The sequence below is a fragment of the Symsagittifera roscoffensis genome, chromosome 4 (genome assembly GCF_963678635.1).
Source record: "Symsagittifera roscoffensis chromosome 4, txSymRosc1.1, whole genome shotgun sequence".
In the NCBI taxonomy this organism is placed as follows: domain Eukaryota; kingdom Metazoa; phylum Xenacoelomorpha; order Acoela; family Convolutidae; genus Symsagittifera; species Symsagittifera roscoffensis.
Window position 1 is genome coordinate 20,120,622 of NC_087065.1, and position 16,345 is coordinate 20,136,966.

The 16,345-nt window shown below is 35.9% G+C and overlaps 1 protein-coding gene across 4 annotated transcripts in view; it reads left to right on the forward strand.

Annotated features, from left to right (window-relative positions):
• The first annotated feature begins 1,471 nt into the window (after positions 1-1,471).
• Positions 1,472-16,345, forward strand: part of LOC134844659 (gamma-aminobutyric acid receptor subunit alpha-1-like) — a 41,543-nt gene continuing 26,669 nt past the window's right edge. For all 4 annotated transcript variants that reach the window (XM_063861459.1, XM_063861460.1, XM_063861461.1 and 1 more), the window contains exons 1-4: positions 1,472-1,584; positions 1,857-1,986; positions 2,575-2,873; positions 16,027-16,094. In XM_063861459.1, coding sequence (XP_063717529.1) covers positions 1,901-1,986; positions 2,575-2,873; positions 16,027-16,094 — 453 coding nt within the window. In that variant the 5' untranslated portion in view covers positions 1,472-1,584; positions 1,857-1,900. The remainder of the gene's footprint in view (positions 1,585-1,856; positions 1,987-2,574; positions 2,874-16,026; positions 16,095-16,345) is intronic.

Here is a 16,345-nt window from a genome sequence, read left to right on the forward strand (position 1 = left end):
TAATAGAATAAGAAGGGTAACTAAAAAAAGAGTTGGCGGAGGGGTGTCAGGAGGAGGGATGATGGACTAGATGGTGTGTGGGTGTCGGTTGGTGATGATGTTGATGGTAGATGCTGTGATGGTGCAGATGATGTATGAAGGAACACCTTTCCGGCCCCAATCAGATGCAGATGCAGTTTATACGACACCTTAATCGTGTACCATCAGCCATAAAACACGCTTAATGATGTCGAATAACTGAGACTGTATTTCTAATGAGATTCAACTCAACACTCCATATACAAACACACTCTGTGATCCATGTCATAACTAACTGCTGTTATAGTCCAAATAAATTCTTTTCTAGTCCAAATTATAACGCAACTAGGTTTGCAATAAATTTTTGTAACCTCTCTTCATATTTTCTCAAAGGCCAATCAGGAAGTAAATAAGAACGCGACAGTTTTCCTGTAACGAGGAGATAACTTTCTGAACAGCTTTTTCAGTCAGCTTCTGAGATTTCAATAGCAGCCATCACAATCCAAAAATAATGGGAAAAACAACAAGATAGAAAAAACTTGGAATTTAGGAATTGAGTATTTGGAATTTAATAAGCAGAAATTTTCGATTGGTCCGCAAAAGAAGTCGTGTAACTTTTGGAGCCAGCTGAGGAAAAGAGGGAACGATATTTTGACTGGGATTAGGATTGAAGGGATATATTTGGTGCTTATGGCTGTGATGGGATTGGACGAATAACGCAAATCGACAGGAGCAGCTCCTTGAGTGGTGGTGGTGTCGACCTTTTCTTCATTTGCTACACTGACCGAGCGAGTCCCTACAGCGCGCAAAAGCCTCTCTTCTACTACTAGAAGTGTTTTTCAAAATAATCCCAGCTCCAAAAAATCTTCTTGTTTCCCCACCGCATATCCTGTTACAAATGGTGTAGTTACTACAACCACCATCTATTTAGTTTCTATCTTTCTCTCCTTTTTATTTTTGTCTATCTTACTATTTTGTGCCGCTATACCAGCAAAGTATCCAGTTTAGAGCTATTTGGCGCTTTTAATTGAAGTTTTGTGGCCGACCATTTTTGTTATTTCTAATTTTTGATTCGCCGCAATTTTGTTTTGTTTGCGGCCGCGGCGGTGTGCAACTGGTCCCCGTGTTATAGCAGCCTGCGTTACTCTTGGTGTCCGGTGTTAGTTTTGCCACAAATGCACAACTGAGACGGCAATTCAACCGCTTTATGGCCCGATATTTATCCCATATTTATTCCTTTCTTTGTCGTACTCTCTTTCTTCCCCCTCTCCCACCTTCGTTTCGCTCGCCCCAATAGTTATTGCCTTCTCTTGCACTGGACTGCAGATCTCTTTTTCATTTTTAATTAAAACAACCCCCTCCCTTTTTTTTCTATTTTTTTTGCATAACTCAGCTTTAAAAGCTTATTGTTCCGACTTTATAAAGCAAAGCTCGAAATATATATTTTTGATCAACAGTTTTTCGCATTTCGCATGTTTCTTTCACAAGGAATCAAATTTTTCATCTCAAAAAAACTGCTTTAAAATCCGAACTTCTAGTATCTATATTGATGTGAACAAATAACAGGTATGTACTTCACCTCATATTTTTCGAATTAATTAGGCATAATCCCCTTGGGATGTGGTTGCTTATAATTAAAATTTGATCAACTCATTTCATATTCCATCCCCTATTTTAAAATGAACCCACCATGAAGAAAAATGAAGACCATGTTTAAATCGTATGGGTATGGTATGCTTATGTACTTAAAAAATAATTGAATTGATTCAGGCTTAGCATTTTTTTCACACAGATTTGATAAAAGTTAACTATCAGTGATCTAGTTTATTTTGAAATAGATATCTGATCCAGACGAAAGACAGGAATTTCTTGGCCATCAAAAATGAGGACACAGTTTTTTTTGATCACAATTCTTATGCAATTGGAACTGATTGTAATTCTACCAACGGATGCCTTTTTCTCCAGTTGGTAAGTGACTTTCATTATGCTATTATCTTCAGTCGTTTTGTGCCTCAATTAGGCGCCAAAAGCGAAACTATTTTTGAAACTTCAATAAACTGGAGTATTACGCAAAATGATTTCACAGTCAGTAGTATTCTTCAGAAGCATTTGTGCTCGTTAGTGCGCTTTCTGCTTGAAACAAAAAGTTTTGCCTTTAGTATTACGAAAGGACTTTAAACAGAAGCTCTCACCATCAAAAAATATTTTCAAGTAATTTCTAAAAACGCGAACAACGTATTTGATTGCATCTTTAGTTCATAGTAGGCAGAAAACATCATAACACCGCTCAAATTGATCTTGTTTGATGTTAAAATGTGTCCATAATTTACATTATTTTTGAATCTAGCGAGGTTCCTATAATAAATAAAAACAGTTTTTTGTTTTACTAGAAGTACATGACACTTTCTAAATCTGGCCACTCTGGCTGGATATCAATGTTAGGCGCCAAAATCGAAACTAATTTTAAAACTTCAATTAACTGGAGTATTCCGCGAAATGATTTTACAGTCAGGTTTTTGAACACTAGTATCCACCCACCTTCTTGTCTTTTTTCAGGTTCGCCAGGACTCCTCGGACTCTGGTGCGACGTGAGGTGCCTTCTTTGCAGGATGTGATGGACGAAGCGGTGCTGCGGAGGGCGGAGATAGACGAAGAGCGAGAGAGAGTGAGGAGGGAGAGGAGGAATGCGATGGGGTCATATGCAGGGTACGGTGACGAGGAGAACGAGATGGACGCACCCCATCTGACCAGGGAGGAGTTGGAGGAGAGCAAAAGGAAGAGTCTGGTGATGACTCAGCTGCTGGACAGCATTTTCAACAACTACGACATGTACATCAGGCCCGGATTCCAAGAGTGTAAGAAACAAGTGCAATTCCTCAGTTTAAATAGAATTCATCGTCCAATTGCTTCAATTATGAGTAATATATACTTTTCATGTATTCATTAAGAGGCCAAACTGGGTTCTAGAAGTTCGTAAAAAGTTGAAAAGTCGCACATCATATAAACCGCTTTGCTCGATTGCCGAGCTGTTTCATAGAGAGAGCTTTTTTAAATTCAGCGAACTATGTGCCAAGCTCTTTGGCTAATAAATTACCCGGTGTGAACGTCGAACACCGAAAATGCTAGTCATACAATTACAAATTTGGAGCTTATGAAAAAACGCTAGTCATTCAATTCTCATAAAACGTTTTGAGAAATCTAGACGGTAAAATTTTGAAAGTGCCCAAATTTTTTTTCCCATTTTTTGTTCTCGAAATCAAATCTGTACAAAAAAAAACACTTTCGAAAAAAGGCATTTTAAAATTGTACATATTTTTGTCTATAACATAGAGCAGTTGCTCGAAACGTACAAAACAAATTATCCAAGATTGTATGCATGTATGCAGCGGAAATCTAGTCTTTGCTAATTTGATGGGAACCAATTAAAAAAAAAGAAAAAAAGTACACAAATTTATAACGGCTAAAAACAACCGGTTCCTTGCGCCTGGTAGTGAAAAACCAGGCAATTTTCTAAGTAAATTTTTTAAAGATAGATTTTACTGTCTGATTTAGCCTCTAAAAGCTGTTTTTTGCAAGGTTTTAAATGTCTTTCTGACCATTCGGAGAAAATTATGCCCTAAAGTGTTTTTTCTTACCAATTTTGATTTTGATTGTCTTTTTGTCTTACAGGAAGTTTGAATCCTATCCAATACAGTATCGTTACTTTTTTCAGAGACAAGAAAAACTGGTTTGTAATGATTTTTGAATTATAAACCAAAAACAGATTTTTTCTTTTGATTATTTTTTAGAAGAAAAGGTTTTTCACAGCCCTAATCGGAAAATTCTGTGCAATCAAAGATTTTCATGAAATAGAAAATTATTTTGGTTGGGAAGCAGGGAGCTAAAAGCTGGTTATTTTTAAAAAGCTTATTTCTTAGAATTATTCAATTAGCTACTGACTTGAGCTGGTTTTACTCACGATATAAAACTTATCAAAAGAACAGAAACTGAAAGTTATAAGGAAAAGTTTTTTAATACTTTCGTACATAAAAAGCATTTAAAAATATTTGTAAATTATGATTTTTTTGATAGTCACAAATTTTGCTTATATGAACCATAAAAATACACAGAAATTTAACTTTTTGGTTTTATGAACCAGCCACCCGCACTGATGTTTCATGGGAAATAATCGATTATAGTAGACTTTATCGGCAAAAAACGTAGGCCATATAATCGTTTCTCATGACGCATTGGAAATAATTTTCAGCTGAGTATAAATGATTGTTTTTAATACTTAAAAATGCGTTATAATCAATTATTTTGACAACATAATGGATTTTTCAGGCCACAAAAATCCATGAAAATTGATTTTTTTCTGCAGATTATTATTTACAGGTAAATAAATTCTTGAAATATTTGGATAAGAAATTTGCAAAATTACATCAAAATGACACCTAATTATTACAAAATCAACGCTCGGCAAGCTTAAAACCCAAACTACAAAAACTCAAAAAAGTTTGTCTCCCCTAAAACTACCCCCACCCCTAATTTCTAAAATATCCCTCCGCATTTTACCCCACCACCTCCCCTATCCACGGAGAGAGGGACAGTAGGTGGGGGTAGTGGGCAAATGGTATTTTTTTTACTATGGTGATGGTATAAAATCAACAGTTAAATAAAATGTTAAACCGCCAATTTGAAAAACTAGAGAAAAGTGTAAAATCATATGGGAAAAATAAAAAATTTATGAAATGTAATCCGTAGTAACTTCACTAAACCGGAAATGAGCTAACTTGCAAGTTTTGCAAAATTTACCTATAAATTCTCAAAAAATCCATTATAATCGATTATAATTGATCATAATGGATTATATTGTTACAAAAAGTATTCGGAGTATAATCCATCCTTGATGGTTTCAAACGGTTACTTTTGTAATTTCATGTATAGAGACTATAAAATGACAAAATAATTGGCTATCATCCAAGAAACTCCAATGCGAGCAAGAACCTTTCATTTTATTATAAAAAAGGAACGAGCTTCGGTCCAAACAAATTTATAATTCCGAGCCACCATCATTATAGGGTTATGAAAAAAAATAGTTTATGAATTTTTAGCCTATTTTTGTAAGGTTTTTTGTTTCAAAAGCTTATGTATTTTTTTATTTCTGAATTTTATATATTCTTACGACTCTTACTCACATAGCGGTTTCAATTGAACATGAAATTACCAATGGTAGTTTCACAAAAAATCAGCTTCTTTTCTGGATTTTTCATGGAGATAAGACCATTTCCAGAGACAGCCACTCAACCAAACTGTTGGGCCTTTTTAACAAAAAACCTATAAACATTGAAGAAAAAACATTTTTGCATCTTTTTGAAAAAATATCACTATTAATTTTATAAAGAGGGAGGAATAAAAACAGTTAGAGTTTTACTTTGCTTCTCACCTCAGAAACAATAAAGAGCTTTGTTATTGAACCAGGAACGGATCTACGAGGGGGAAGATTTTCAAAAGTTTTTGAAGCAACAGAACAAAAACTCGTAGGCCAGTTTTTGGACACTTGTTGGAAAGTTTTGATCAAAACATCGCGTTTTTTTGGCGCGCGCTCGCCTTTAAAATTAGTATGTATTAGCGCCGATTGCGCTTGTAGAAAAACTGTAGGGTTGTTCGGCCGCAAATCGTTGACAGTTGGCATAAAATAGCACCAAAGGGCGACACTTTGATTGGTGAGTACCAAAAGGCGACACTTTGATTTTACATATCGACTTGATCTCCTCAATAAAGTAATTGCAGCCCAGAAGAGAGCATAATTCGTAACGATACGTAGCTGCATACCAGCAGCAGAAAAAAAAACTGTAACAGAGTGGCTGGTATATGTCGAAGAAGTATAGTAATAAATGCCGCAAACACGATGCATTTTGTGGTTGAACCCGAGAAAAGCAAAAACGAAAAACAAAATCCAGAAACTTGACTCGTTTTTGTCACCACAACAGACAATTCACAAAAAATGTCAACCCCGCACTCAGTGAAAAGAGAAAATAATCGATTATATTACAATTATAATTGTTTTTTATATCATAATTCTAATTTTTTATCAGCGCCAAATTTAAATGTTTAAACTAATTGTAATCCATTATAATGATAACCTTTTTTGTGACATTACAATAATTTATAATCAACTATAGTAATAAATTATTTTTCCGAAAATCACTTATAATCTCTTATGTTATCTTATAAAATCTTATAATACCATATAATCACTTAGAATTTTTTATAATCTATTATAATAGGTTTTAATACTTTTTTCTGTCGAAAATCTCTAAAAATGAGATGCCTTGCCAGTCTTTGGTTTATCTGAACACAAAGTTTTACTACGAAACAAAAGTTTGATAGAAATCCCTCTATATTAGTTGAAAGAATCCCGCGGTAGGCGAAACATAACTCTGCTATATAAATCATGAAACTGAAATAGTGTGCTGATGTTTTGGTGGTCAAAACAAACTTAAAATGTGCATCATGAAACAATTATAATCAAGAAGAAATGGAAAAAAAAGAATGTTATAAATTTGAATTGATTTGAAAACTGTTGAAACAATTTTCCCATTTTTCACCTAAGCCAAAGTCTTCAAAAAGTATAAAATATAAGCAATTCCGGTGGAAGTTCGGCAACAAAATGGGCAAACAAAAGGATTATAATCAATTACAATCGATTATAATGGATTTTTCTGCAAAACAAATAAAACAGAAAATTAGATAAAAATAATCTATTATAATCGATTATAGTGTATTATAATTGATTATATTTGATTTCAAAAAAAAGAGATTATAACCGATTATGATTTAATTAAAATCAATTTTTTCTCAATTTTTCTCAATTTCCTTTAGTCGTACCGACAAAAAATTTATATGTTAAAAGAATTGTCTCTGGAACCCAGAAACATACAGATACAAGGTTGTCCGCCTATCCAGCGCACAGTTTGGCCTCGTAATGAGTTTTTAATAAAAGTGAGAAAAAAGTTAATTTTAATCAATTAATAATCGATTCTAATCTCTTTTTTGAGATCCAATTATAATCAATTATAATACATTTTAATACATTATAATCAATTGTTGATCCATCAATTTATTGATCTGCGTTTGAATTTATCATGAAAACGGCAATGCTAGGATGTCAGGTCATTGTTTGAAAATGATGATTCCAATCGGTCATTGAAAGATCCTTTGAAAGAAAAGATATCTTAGACTTCAGTGAAACTTTTAAGGCGCGCGCAAGCGCTTGCAAGAGCAAATAAAATAAGCAACCCTATCCGAGAATTGACGCGACAAGTAGCAGACTTTTTAGCAAGCAACCAGAATTGGAGCCTGTAAAAACATACCAAACTTTTTTGAACGACCTCGCTTACAGTCTAGTCTCAACGCAGTTTTTTTGGCACAGCAGTAGTTTCAGCACACCAATGAGTAAAACTGACCTAAGCAGAAAAACACTCAAGCTTCCATGGTTGGAGTAACCGTTTAAGGGCCGGAGTGGTCCAGTATTTTCCTAGCAACCTTTTAAAACGTTTTGGTAGACGACCTCACTACAATGGGCAGAAGCGGATATAGGGGGGACGCCCTCTCCCTTCAGGTATTCGACCCCCTGCCGACTCAAAGGGTCCCCACATTGTACTATTTTGAGATATCCATTTTGGTGATGGACCCTAAAATTTTTCTCAAGGCAATGTATACTAATTTTGAGGGGAGAGCGCGCGCCGAAAAAACGCAATTTTTTGGTCAAAATTTTTCCAAAAAGTGCCTAAAAACGCCGTTTGCTCACGAGATGTGTGAGAATGGATGAGTCTGTCTCGTGAATTGATGAGCCTATCATCACATTGGATTTATTCTTACAACCTTTGTTTATTTGGTTGTTTGAATTCATTCTATATTTATCGACTTCAGTTTTTTAATTGCTTCCACGGAAGAATTTGGATCACTGAAACTTTGATTCATGTCAGGGGCGGATTTAGGGGGAGGGGGGGGGGAGCGGATGCCTCCCCTTACGGATTCGACCCCCTGTCGACCCAAAGGGTCCCCCCTTTGTACTATTTTGAGATATCCTTTTTTGGTTACGGACCCTAAAATTTTTCTAAAGGCTTCTTCGGCGCCAATATTGACTAATTTCGATGGGAAAGCGCACGCTGAAAAAAGCGATGTTTTGGTCAAAAATTCCAAACAGTGCCTAAAAACAGACACTTTGGCCGGTTTTTCAAAGTTTTGCCTGCGGGTTTTTCAAAACGGTCTTTTTAGTGCTTTGAGCGAGCTCGGAAAATCAATTTGGTTGACCTAAAAAACAACAATACTTCGAGAATTTTTTTTTTTGAAAATCCACCACTCCCCCCGTCGAGAAAATCCTGGATCCACCCCCGACAATGTTCATCTGAAACCGCTAATAACTGGTAAGCCAGAAAAACTTTTCACGGGCTGAGCTAACCAAACGCCTAAATTTTGCCTACAATTTTTCAGGACATTGAAATATAGTTAACGCGCAAAACAACAACAGTTCCATAATCAAGGATTTATCAGGTTGCTTGATTCTTTTTGAATCACAACAGTTGCGTTGAGCCTTGCCGACATTTGTATACGTTTACAAACAGTTCCATTTATTGTAACAATTTGACTTTCGAAACACCTTTGAGGAGCTTTGTCAGAACACTTATATAATCTAGAAGCAAACGAATTTGACTCATCCAGCTGTTCTGTAAAAAAATTTGACTCATCCAGCTGTTCTGTAAAAAAATTTGACTCATCCAGCTGTTCTGTAAGTTTGGTTATTTAACGTTGCCCAAAGTTAGTTAAGACTTTCTTGATACTTAGATTTGAGCTCAAAACTATAACAATATTTTTCGTGCAATAACTTTCCCGCATTTATGAGGTTTTCAAATTGAGACTACTTTGGCTCATTTAGAAAAGTGGGTGAAACTTCCAATGTAACGTACCAATTGCAACAATTGATTTAAAATTAATCTGTGCACTCGCAAATTTGAAAACTCGCCTAAATAATAGGAATCAATTGAGCTCAAAAAATGACAAACTGAAGTAACTATCACGTGAAACCAACTAACTGATATACAAATTTTTAAATTCTAGAAAATGTAAGAGTATAGTATAAAAAAGAATAGAGTGACCCTGTTACAAGTTTCCTTTTTTACATGGAACTCAATAAACTGCTAGAAAACACACTTAGCCTTAACCCTTCCTCTTCAGTGCCAATCAAAATACACTCATTTTGAGGTTGCCTTGAATAAAAAAAACTTTCTCAAGTTTTTGACCAACATAATATAAATATGATACAAGGACGTAAAAATTACAATTGGTTTTACAATCTACTAAAAAGCATTTGTGTTTTTTGGTTATTTTTTTATCGTTATACTTAATTGAAAAAATACTTACCGCACCATTGTTTTTTTCGCTTCGCTTCGCTTCTTTGAAGTTCAAGTCTAGCTATCTAAGATATGAGCTAACAAAAACAGGTCTTAGCTACCACTGGATACGTCATCTACGACAAATGCAATGTCAACGAGTGCCCAACAAAATCACTTTCTCCAGATCAATTTTCTCATCGCCCAACTAGCTCTCCTGTTCAGAAGAATAGGACAAATACCGGTGAGATCAATACGAACTTTAGCAAGCTGACTCAGAGATATTAATGAAGAAAACAATCAGCAATCTGAGAGAAGCCACAAACTACCTGGTAGACCACACAACCGACGCCACAGAGGATCTCATCAACCGCTTTACCAAAATACAAGAAGAACACGGCGAAATCATAATGACTGCAGACACGAGAAAAATATGGTACGAGAAAAACGACTGAGACAATTTTTTTCACGCCTTGCATAGCTGATTTTGCCAAACAGCAGCACTCATTTGATCACGCGACAGCAAAACGACAACCTCCAATGATAACATCGCCGGTGAATACGAAGCTACTGCAGCAACAAGTCATGCAAAAATGAGGACAGGTCATGCAGAAATTGATAGATTTGGTCGGCTACTTTCCTCTACAAATGTAATCACATATCGCAGCTACAACAGACACGACAATGCAACCCCCCATGAATATCAATGGTAAGGAATTTTTACTCCAGGATCAACTTTCTTATTGAATCAATCGCATAATCATGAAATCTGCCATTCTGCATCATGGACGCCATTTGCTGACATGCAACGCCGTCAGTTAGATAGCCGCTCGGAATTCAACACAGGAAAAAATTGCTTTTTTAGTCCATCAAACAAAAACATGAAGTCACAAGTTTCCAGCAGCCAGATGACGCGACCACCAAAGATCGAGATTAAACCATTCGATGAAAACCCAATTAAATGAAACATGTAATTCGGTCTGATTCAAGCAACAGAAAATGACATCAACACGACCTCGACACGCCAACGGATTACGACCTTGAGCCAACCAGCTTTCACAGCAGACATTAGTAAACTTGCCTTTTTCGGACAGAACAATCAACCAGCATACTGAAGCCAGTATCGCCATTCGCTTTTCGAAGAAAAAAAAGAAACCCGTGGGCAAAAATTTTAGTTACAACTGCCTCAGTCAGTAACACTGAGTGGAAAATTGCCCATCAAATCACACTTGCTGAAACGCAACCAGCATCATTCTACATCATCGCACGACAATCAACGACAACAGAGCTACATATCACAGACAACATCACGTTTTTTAGAACTACAGGAAACAAAATCCAGCAACTCGACCCTCGTTGGAAGATTTTTTGATTTAACAACAACTGATGTTTCAATATCATTCGGTGTTCGAAATTTTTTTTTGAAGGTTGACATCAATGTCAGAGCAGCGGAAACCGATAAGCTCAACAGCCCCTGTAGTCTGTAGAAAAAACGGCCCTTTAAATCTCATCGCTTTTCCCAAGCTCGCCGACACTTAGCAACCGATAACATCGATATAATTAACCCCCAAATGGCTAATAAAGGATCAGCTAAGGTTCCACGCACAGTGAAAACATCTCTGCGTTGGCCAATTGCAAGACCAACTTTCGATAGACAACAAAAAAAGAAAAAAGTTTCTGCACATCAAGTGATAGCAACCATTTCACCTAAACTAACCAAAAAGAGACAACTAACGGCAAATTTCGGCAGCATCTGTTACAAAATCTTGACAGACCAGCTAATTTATCTTCCTTTTTCAGCACGACAGACAGAAAAAACTAAAATTCTAATGGATTTTAAGTAATCAACTCAATATGCACCGAGCTAGAAACCGGCAACATCAGTATCTTATTAACCAACAAATGAAAAAAAAAATATCAGCTAAAAATCCACGCGGAGTGGAATCTCTGGGAAGGAAACTTGCAGAACCAAACTTGATAGACAACAAAGAAGAAAAAATAGTTTCTGAACATCACGCAATATAAACAATTTTGTTTGAACCGACCAAAAACAGACAACCATCAGCAGATATCAGCAGCACCAGTTACAGAATCATGACAAACCAGCCATTTTATTTTCAAATTTTGACAGAAAGAAAAAAACATATTTTGTACGGGTTTGAAATAATCATTAGTTTTTTCAAACAACAGCACTCTAACTAAGGCAGAAGAAAATTAAAAAGCCGCAGATCTGAACACAGTCCTTTTACAGCAACCCAATAAGGAAAGAAACACAAACATTTCTCGCGGACTCCAACATCGTCTTTTGAAATTCTCTGCAGGTAAGGGAACGAGACCAGCTGCTGCAACCAAAAACAGATGAGTCAACTTAACAACAAGAACTGACAAAGAAAAACGCGAAACAACGGAAAAACTCTCAGAAGGTCAGGACGCTCAACTATTCTTTTTTCATCAACCATGACGAAAACAGACCGACAGCAACAGTCACGTTAGCATCAATAATTTGAATGAATCAGCCAAGACAACTTCAACCAGCATCTGCAGAGAGAGACATTGTTTTCATTCAAAACTTACATTTTGAATATTTCTGTAGAATTCCTAGCACAGACGATACTCTACAGCATCCCACTGAAGGATGAAAAAACTTGAGAAGTTGAATTGGCAACAAATGAAAACAAAAGTTTTACTTATCATCAAACGCCTCAACAGACCAATGACCATTGCCTGCAGAATCATTCCCGGCAGAAGAAAACGGCCAGAGTTTTGGCCAACGAAAGCAACTCCCATCAACGACAATTTTCAGCATCAATAACAACTACAAATTTCACGCTCAAATCTGATCTCAGTCGAAATAACAATTTGGATCCCAACAGAAGAATGGAAGAGCAGCTGTACCCCAAAAAAAACAGCCCCAACAGCAAAATTGTTAGCAAGTGTTTCGAAAACATTCAACACGGAGACAAAAACCTGTTTGAGGAAATCCCTTTTTCTTTACTAGTTTTCGAGGTAAAACAACTCAGGATTTCGGATTCAGAAACAACAACGCATTCGAAAACGCCGAGGGAAACTAAAATTTCCAGGAGATAATAACCTCATCAAACAATCAATCAGCAAGCGACTTACTAAAATCAAGCCATCAGGACAGAACGTCTCGACAAAACGCAAAAAAAACACTCTCAAAAACCAATTGCTCGTTCGAACTACAAACAAAACAATAAGACAAAAAGACTTGGATAAAACACAACAGAACTTTAGAAAATTTATTGCAATAACTTAAGGAGAAACATGAATCTCATTTGCCCAGAGATGCATGAATTCAAACTTCAGCCACAATTAACAGCAGCAGCAACCCATTAATCAACAACAACTACTAGTTAGATTAGCAGATGCATCAGCATCATCCAACAAGCAGCATCCACAAAATAAAACCCACAACGAAACCATAATAGCCAATAGATCTCTGACACAGCCACAACTGATGTCAGCTGAGCCTCTTTCAGGAATTGCCAGTGTCTAGGTTTTATGTTTAGGAACCATCCTAACCCCTTTTTTCTACTTCAAAACGAGGCCGTTTGTAACGTGCCAAAACCAACAATTGACTTACAACCAAGCTGCCTACATGGAGAATCGGAAAATACGCCTAAGTAATTTAAGTAAGTATCAATTAGCAACTAACTAATTGATTTGAAATCACTTAGTTTCTAGAAAAGAAAAAGTTTATTAAATAAAAAAATAAAAAGACCATTCTACACTGTTCATTTTCTGCAACTGGTTCTTAGCATAAAAAATATCGCATTCTGAAAAATTTTTCCGCTGCAACAAGCATGAGCAGATTCCAATTTTCAAATCATAGCATAAATATTGGTAAAAACTTGAAATGTTAATTGTAGTCTGCGCATGTTAATTTTCATTCAAATTTTGACCCAGCTAAAACAAATTTTCTATAGCTTGATTTTGAAAGCGAATCACGATTGCAGAGCTTTAATCGGCCTCAATGTTGATCTCTCAAATTAATTTAGTTACTTCTATTTAAAATGGGATATTTTAAAATTTGATTCGACTGAACTACACTTTTTTTATTCGCTAAAACTGTCGGTTTTCTGGTTTTCCGGAATATGGCTTCAGTAAGAGGTCTTAAGGCATTTTCAACGACCTGCGGAGGTAGCCTTCTGTTAGGTACAATGGAACTGTCGGAAATTTATTGCGCCGCTGCTTGATGCTTCCGGCGCCAAACAATGGCTGTCAGAAGGCTTTGCCAACGCTTTTATGGTATTAGTAGAGCTATTAAAAATTAAAACATTAATAAAAAAGCTGAAACGAAAAATGAGAAGACGAAAAGTCTTATGTAGTAACTATGCTGACAGCGCAGATCCCTTTTCCCTTTGTCTTTAAGCTGAGGTTTATTATTGGATCTTACCCGTTTAGCCCCATTTTTCGCATTACGCCCCCTTTTTCGAAAATTCCGACCTTCTCCTCTTTCGTCCCCAATATCTCATACATAATGTCGTGCAACGCGTACTAACCACTAAAATTAAGAGGGGAGAAATAACCCTAGTCGATCAAGGGAGGTTATCTTGCAAGGTCTTGCAAGAATCTTGCAAGATTCTTTTAAAGAGGATGCATCTCTTTAAAAGATCTTGCAAGATTCTTGCAAGATCTTGCAAGATAACCTCCTTTAAAGATAACCTTTTTTTGCAAGATCTTTAAAGATACAATTTTTTTGGGCAAAAGTAGCTTTACCCGCGAAGACAACCAAGTAGCGTTCATGGAAGAAGGAAGCAATCTTAGCTACGCATACATACACACAGCCCGCTAGGCGGTTGCCCCCAGAAAGCTTCTTTTTTTTATTTTTTTTGTGATAGGCGGCTATCATCAAGTTTTGATCGACTACTTATACCTTACTCTCTCAAAATAAGAAAAACACAATTTACATTAATTGAGAACATAAATTTAAAGAAATAAATACAGGCAAAGATTAAGCACAAGATGAAAATTTGGTTTTTTTATTTCAGTTTTTTCACACAATTACGTCAATCAAGATGAGCTGATGGATTCTCCATGAAATCTTCAGTAAACGCATTTGAGAAGAAGTCGTTTGTAATGAAAGCTTCTTTTTCCTAGAACATAGCCAATCGAAGATTGCAAAGGAGTAATGAACGCAAGTAAACATTAAAAAATAACACTGCCGTTGTTGAAAAATCTCAACTTTCAAAACTCAAAGAAAAAAATAGATACTCTTTAAGCTCTTTAAATTTCTAGAACAATTTATGATGAGCGCTTTTTTGATAACATGAATCCAACTTGAGGAAACTGGATCAATAAGTAAAGTTTCTATTCTCTGGAAATCTAAAAAGTAAATTCCACTTTCAAAACTAGAAATCGTTCACGTTTTTGCGCCACTTCCAGGATCTTTTTTACGTAACTTTCAGCAGATGAACAATATGAGAAGAAAATGACCGTCTATGTCGCGGGTTCCGCTCAGAATTCACAAAATACACAGTTTGGTCTCGTAGTTTTTTTTTTTGAAAAAAATATATATTTTTTTTAATTAAAAAACTATTAAACTGACAAAAATTTAAGCTCAATAAAAACAAATAAAAACTTGATCATTTTTTTTCGATTGGAAAAACAAAACAAATATCAAAATTATTTGAAGTTTTTTTTCTGAGCTTGAGAAAATTTGAATCACTGCAAATCAGAACCCATATGATTCATCTGGAGCACTCTCTGCACAATTTTTAACGATTCAAACTGTCAATTTTGAAAAATTATATATATATTTTTTTCAGATCAACTCGAAAAAGTTTTGGATTCTCGTTCTAGAATCAATTTTTTTGATCTTAGCCTTAGTTTTTGTTATTTTTTTGTGTTTTTCGACAGAAATTTTGGGGTGGTTATCTTGCAAGATTCTTGCAAGATTCTTGCAATATAGCCTCCCACTTCCAAGATTCTTGCAAGATAACCTCTATCTTCCAAGATCTTGCAAGATAACCTCCATCTTGCAAGATTTTACAAGATAACCCTCTTTTGCAAGAATCTTGCAAGATCTTGCTAGATAACCTCCCTTAATCGACTAGGGAAGTTTAGACCTTTCATTTTGCTTTAATCAATCTTTTAGATGACGGATAGCTTGGCGAACTGTTTTTTTTTAAACAAAGAACTTCGTTGGACCAACTTTCGAAATCAGATATAGTCAAGTAGTTTCAGCTGAATTAAAAAAAAAACTTTTTAGATCGATCAAATTGATTTTCTGCGCTCTTCCAAATCACTATTTAGACCGCACTTTGACCCAGTTTTCTGCACCGCCGACAATTTTTGAAAAAACAGGCCAAAAAGTGCAACTTATGGCACTTGTTAGAAAATTTTGATGAAAATTTTGTTTTTCGGCCCGCGCTCCCTCCTCAAAATTTGAAATATATTAGCGCCAAAGGTGCTTCTATAAAAAAAATTGGATCAATCAGCCAAAAAAATATATTTTGAAAAACAAAACCAAAGGGCAATCTTTTGGGTCGGCAGTGGTCGAGCCCCTGAAAAGGGGCCTCCGCCCCCTTCCTGCAATCTCTACCTACATCCGCCCCTGCAACGGGGTTCGATCCTGTGACCTCTCGATATAATGGGTATTTTGATGTTTTAGCTGAGCCTCTTTTGGTGGAGTCTAACATGGTGCTGACAAGCATGGGACCCTTTTCCGACTTCGAAGCCGTAAGTTAATATGTTTTTTGCTTTACTTCATGTCTGAACGTATTATGTGGGTGTAGCACATGTGGGTGTAGCACATGTTTTGATTAGTAGAAGTCAATTAAATGTGCTGAATAATAACTTCAGTGTATGCAACATCTGGTACAATAAAGCCATAATTAGAGTCCAAAAAATTGGGAGCACCTTTGAAATGCATTGCAGCTTAACTTGTGCTTCTAGAGTAGATAAAAAACTTGTTTCAAGCATATAGTTTT